The following is a 6127-nucleotide window of genomic DNA, read 5'->3' as shown; positions in this document are numbered from 1 at the left end:
CATTTCGTGTAGAGAGAGAGATATATACAAATATACAGCATGATGTCAGTTTTGCGAAAGGCACAGTTGCATTTTGCATGCGTTACGTGATGTGGCCGAAAATAATCGCGCCGTATCGCGCAAATCAATTTCATATATCTATGAATCATCGATTAGAAAAAGGCCAAACGATTAACGTAAGTGGCTTTGATCAATGAAACCTAGCGAAACCAAACAGATATAGAAACATAATTTAATAAAAACTTAAACGCATGATTTATTGAATCTAGGAATGCGGGAAAAGATTAATTAATGATTATATCATAATCTCAAATAAATATTGTTAAAATTGAAATTTCATTTTCTATTCAGTACACAAATCTAAACTTTTATTAATTTATTTTTATATTAATAACTTAATTAAAATAATATGTGTTAATTAAAACTAAATCTCTTGAATAATCTCTAATTATTGTTTAAATTACTAATATTTTTTACAGCTAAAACTTTCTATTTACACAAATTAATTAACACTTCTCCACTTGCCACCAAAAAAAAATGTATGGAAATAAAAATTCATTTACAATAGTTTAAAAATAACTGAATTTACTGGAAAATAATTGATTATATAATTTACGCTTATCATTCAGAAAAATATTAATTCATTGTGGATTTGTAATTTCCCATACGATTAAAACATAACTTAACCTTGAGGTATAAAAGACACGAGGAGATTTGATATTTTTCAAACATTTTATTATTTTGTCAGCTCTGCATTACAATGAAAACGTGTGCTATTGATTTATTTAAATTGCAACGACATTTATTTTTGTTATATTTGCATGATTATTCTTATTGCATATTGTTTATTTATTAAGTAATTTGTTTTCACTGTCAACAACTTGTTTTTCTGCGTCTCTAACTATTCTTTTTTTTTTGCATATTTTCAAGTAGATCCACTATATAAAAACCAAATTGTCCAGTCCACATATTTGCAGTGCAGTCAAAGCAACAAATTGGTGATAGTGATGTGAAAAATATAACACAAATTGATTGCATAATCGCTTTGACGAAGCTAAGAAATATGTAAAGATACGATACGAAAAGAGGCCTATTTTTATCGGCAGTTTAAAAAGAATTGTCGTCATCCCATGGTTTCTTTGCAATTCGCACATTACACATCCAATTTGCACGGGTTTAGGAGAAACAATGAAGAATGAAAGAATCAAACAGAAGGTATTTTTCGGACGTCCACGAATGGCGTTAATTAAACCGATTTTGACGCCATCAACTTGTATTTAGTAGCAGCAGCAGAAGTAGTAGGAGAAAAAGCTATAAAAATCGCTTTTTGTAATTACATTAAAGGTAATCAGCGTTTTGTGAAGGACTAAGACGCATGTAATCAAAAACAAAGTGATGCTATCTACGAGATTGCGTCTCTAAATATAGAAAATTATATAATAGTAAACTTCAGTGCGTTTGTTTTTTACTTTCTTTGGGGTGTATGTAAAAAAAATAACAAGAGTGTTTCCGTCATAGAGTGGAGTTCTGTTAGCACCGGATTGCGTAACCTTTTTAACACATGTAGCATAAATAATCTGAAATTAATCTAATCGGTATCGAACACAAGCGGAGGATCGAATCCTCGCTTCCTCTATTTTTTTTTGCTATTATTTGTTATTTATTGCGTTGCCATTGGCCGTAGCGGACGCAGCTTCCTATGATCCGTAATCAAATAAAGTGAAAAATCACCTGGTTTAATCTTTATTGCAAAGGCAGGAGAGAAGTAGCGAGAGATAAATATTATTGCGCGACTATGCGGTTCGTGTGGTGCTTCGTGGTAGTTTTCAGCTTTGCTGGTAAGTTTTCAGTTGTTTCTTGGTATAGAGAAAATAGGTTTAAAGTGTTTGGTTTGGATGGTAGCTTCAGATGCTCATCGATTTGGATACAGCCAATCCGAGCAGCTGAAATGGAAGAACATCAATTCGGATTGCGAGGCAGGATTGCAATCTCCGATCGGGATCAGCGGTCACAGGGCTATACCTTTGACCATGCCTGCTCTTGAGATGGTCAGGTACCATGACCTTCTTCCAGGACCTTTAGAGCTTCACAATAATGGACATTCTGGTAAGTGTTTCAAGTATTTCCAATTAGAAAACTTCACATCTGATTTTTTATGAAATTACATGAATGGTACATGCTGTTAAACTTATAAATATTCAAGCTAACATCTATGAAACTATAAACTAACTATCTTTAGGGTTATAGTGAAAATTTTTCAATTTCAAAACTAAGGAAAAACTGCTTAAGTATTTGCTATTGAAACTATGAAAATTGAAGCCAAATATCTATGAAATTACGGAAGTTTAGTTACTGTTAAATGAATCTTCAAAACTTTACAATAAGAAATATTATGATGATCTGAAATATGTAAACTATATCAGAAAACTGTAGATTTACTACTAAATTCTTGATGGTATTTGCTATGAGAATTGTAGCTAAATTTGTATGAACTTAAGTAAGATTATTAAGTGTACTTGTGCAACTTAAGTTATCTGTTAAGTGTATTGACATAAAGAAAGATCGAATTCAATTAAAAAAGTATACAAATATAGAGATTAAAGGCTTTAAATAAATTGAATCTAAATGTTAAATAAAATGAACAGTTTTATTTAATTAAATTTAATTAAATGAATTAATTTAGAGAAATTCTTACTTAAAATTGAATAAACATTTGTATTATAGAAGAAAATATAATAAAATCTAAATAAATAATTAAAATTTCAACAAATTCTTATCAAATTAAAAATTGTTAATTAAAAAGTATTTATTATTACTTCACCAAATATTTAGAAACATCAACATAAAATTGTGTTAAAAATTGTATAGATAAATTAAAAAATGATTTATAAAATGGAATAACGTAAGTGTAGTTTTTAAAGCAATAAAACAAAATGAATATGCAAATATTAATTAATATTATAAAACTTTTGTAAATTGAAATTATGCGAATTGAGTGTAAAATTATTAATAATAATAATAATTTATTGGCCAAACATTAATACATAAGAAGAAGAAAAAAAAGTACAATTTATACATAAATAAATTTTAACATATAATAAAAATATATATCAATAGACTGGCCAAAGGGTAAAATTATTATATTTCTGTAATGACTATAAATAAACTTGGCAAATGCAAACGAAAAAGTAATTAAGAAATAAAGTACGTTTTTTTTTTTATCAAAAAGGAATTATTTGAGAGACTTTAATAAATAGATACAAATGTTATATTAGAATTTCAGTTGAATATCAAAATTGATTAGATAATTGTCCAGAAAACGCAACTAATTTATACTGAAATTAAGTTTTTTTTTTTTTGTATAATATTCTCAAATTTATGAAAAATATTCAAAAAAAAAGCTAGAAATTAAAATATGTTGTGTAAGTAAATGTGTTATGTAAATTAATTGAAAATCGAAATAGCTTCTGTGGCGATTCCAAAGTTGGAGGAAGGTGACCCAAAGGAGAAGTACGTACCTTACATCTTCGGTGCAAAGTTGAACAGCGAGTACGAGATGGAAGCTCTTCATTTCCATTGGGGCGATAAGAACAACGAAGGGTCCGAGCACGTGATAAACGATATCCGCTTCCCGATGGAGATGCACATCATCCACAGGAACAGGAAATACGCGACGATGGAAGAAGCACTCGGTTACCGCGACGGACTCACCGTTCTCGGCTTCTTCTTCCAGGTAAACTGACGTAACTAAGGTTTATTTATATTATTTTGTTTCAAGAAAACAATCATGTTGTCAAAAGCTTAAACAAACAAACAAACAAAACTTTTGTTCTTTAGCTGCGTGAGAAGGAGAACAAGCAATTGGCGCAACTCGTGAAATTCCTCCCTTCGGTCTTGGATTTCAACAAACGCGTGCAGATCAATGAAACCTTCACCTTGGCCAGCATCTTACCGCCTTTTGAAACCATGGAGAGGTTCTACACCTATCGCGGATCTTTAACAACTCCTCCATGCTCGGAAGCGGTCACTTGGATCCTCTTCCCAGATCCGCTCCCAGTCTCCGTATCGCAGGTATTCGTAATCAAACCTAAATGTAAAAAACCTAAGATATTTATAAATCAATATTTTTCTTTCATAATTAGATGAACAAGTTCCGAAGATTGAAGGCCGATGAAGAGCAAACGCTTTTGACCCACAACTACAGGGAGGTCCAGAAGTTAGGTCCAAGACGAGTCTTCGTCAGGAAGCTGAAACCGAGAGGCGTCAAGTACAATTCCACGATACACTACTCCAAGTGGGATTGGGTCACCAACTACTCGTGAATTCGCGACCTGCTGCTAATCTTTTATTGGCATTAGCACGAAGAAACAAACAAACTTAATACTATTTACTTAAGTCATCGAACGCTATTTATATTACTTAATAGTTGGATTACATTACATGTACATAATACCAGAAAACAATAAAAACGTTCATTTTTGTATGCTCATTTTATTTGTTTGCGAAATATCAAATGCATAAAATTATTATAGAAACGTTGTTAAGATTTTAAATTTTAAATTTCGCGCGTTTAATCGATCGTTTTAGATATTTAAAGTGGCACAAACCGATTGTTTGGACAATCTATTAGATACGAACAGTAGAGGCCTTCTTAAAATAGTTTTTTTTTGCCAAATATTCCTGTAACATAACAATATTCATCCTTCAAACATTCTTCGTTCAAATATGCTTACATTTTAGCAGAATCATTTTATGGTCAACACAATTCATTGCTTTGAACGCTTTTAAATTTGATAATTTTGTTAATAAATGTAAATAAATACTTTGATCAAAAGCATACATCAAGAAAATCGATAATCTTTATATAACCTTATTGTTTTCTTAATTAAACAAGTATATTAATAAAATAGTTTAATTTGTTAATAGCTGTAGTTAGTTTCAATTACATTAAATCATTGTACATTTTGATATGGTATGAGCAAGAATTGCGTAATAAATGACGTAATTAGATAGTGTTTATGGAGGATTAAACGTTTTTATTTTCTACATCAGTTCGTGTTAATATTTGCCAATGTTCCAATTGACGCGCGTTTATCTGAGCCTCTCAACGTCAGGGGCCGATTTAAGTATAGTTATATAAAAAATAAGTCGAAATTTAATAAACTTTTTTCTTATCCCACAACTCGTTATATAACAACCCATACAGTACCTACAACTTTTCAGTTGTTTTCCCGTTTCTTCGTAATATACTTTAAAGTTACATAAAGTTTTCAGGCTTATACTCAAACTTAATGTGAAAGTGTCACCTTTCCAATAGGAATCATTCTATTTCAATTTTCTGAGTTCCTGAAAATTATCCAAAATTTCATGCAATTTCCAATTGGATTTTATTAAAATCACAGTTTCATAAATCGATTTTTTTTTTAATATCTCGAAAACTAATGAACTTTTCTTTGATTTTATTGCATAATGAAGTGTGTGCAAGCGTTGCTCAATTTGTTATATAATAAACGTTGCGATCTGACGAGTTTTCAGTTTTCCCAGTTTATTTTTTTATTAATTTCACGAAAGATACGTAATTTTCGTGCAATTTTATTGTTGCGTAAGAAAGACGCATCTCTTATGCAACATATCAAGTAAAAAAATTACTAAATGTTCATTATGTAACTAAGAAATGACTTAAACTTAAAGAATATATTTCTTCATGACGACTCAGCAACACCAATCAAGATATTGTTGCGTCCTACACGATCCTTAGAGATAGTATAGCATTTCCGAGTGCCAAGTGCAGTGAAAATACTAGAAAATGAATTTTATTCTGAACCGAAGGCACATGATAAAAATGTTTTGCCATATTGCTAGCTATCACAAACTTATATAGCGTCTAAAATGCATGCAACCAGTCATACATTTAACTTTGGTGAACAAGTAGGAAAATAACGTCTTAGACCAGCGTTTTCCAAACAGCGAGGCGCGCCTTCCTGGGGAAGCGTGGACTAGTCTAAGGGGAGGCGCGAATATGAAAGCTGAATGTCTGGGGAATGTAACTTATATTCATATATTACTGTGGTTTTAGCAGTTTGGCTTTAATTCGTGCTCAAAATTTAAAAAATGCTCGAAAAAGCAG

The 6127-nt window shown here is 30.9% G+C and overlaps 1 protein-coding gene across 2 annotated transcripts; it reads left to right on the top strand.

Annotated features, from left to right (window-relative positions):
• The first annotated feature begins 954 nt into the window (after positions 1-954).
• On the top strand, positions 955-4481 carry LOC108569473 (carbonic anhydrase 7). Of its 2 annotated transcripts, none has more exons than XM_017931037.1 (6): positions 955-1344; positions 1694-1838; positions 1903-2106; positions 3465-3733; positions 3838-4071; positions 4143-4481. In XM_017931037.1, exons 2-6 carry the CDS (start codon positions 1796-1798, stop codon positions 4320-4322), a joined length of 930 nt encoding a protein of 309 aa, XP_017786526.1. In that variant the 5' UTR covers positions 955-1344; positions 1694-1795; the 3' UTR covers positions 4323-4481. The 2 variants fall into 2 exon arrangements, with proteins under 2 accessions (XP_017786526.1, XP_017786525.1); XM_017931036.1 differs by having other exon boundaries at positions 1685-1838.
• The last annotated feature ends 1646 nt before the right edge of the window (positions 4482-6127 follow it).

This window comes from Nicrophorus vespilloides, unplaced genomic scaffold (assembly GCF_001412225.1).
Source record: "Nicrophorus vespilloides isolate i.1.1-1 unplaced genomic scaffold, Nicve_v1.0, whole genome shotgun sequence".
In the NCBI taxonomy this organism is placed as follows: domain Eukaryota; kingdom Metazoa; phylum Arthropoda; class Insecta; order Coleoptera; family Silphidae; genus Nicrophorus; species Nicrophorus vespilloides.
Note: the sequence above shows the minus strand (reverse complement) of the source record. Positions and strands in the feature narration are given on the sequence as shown.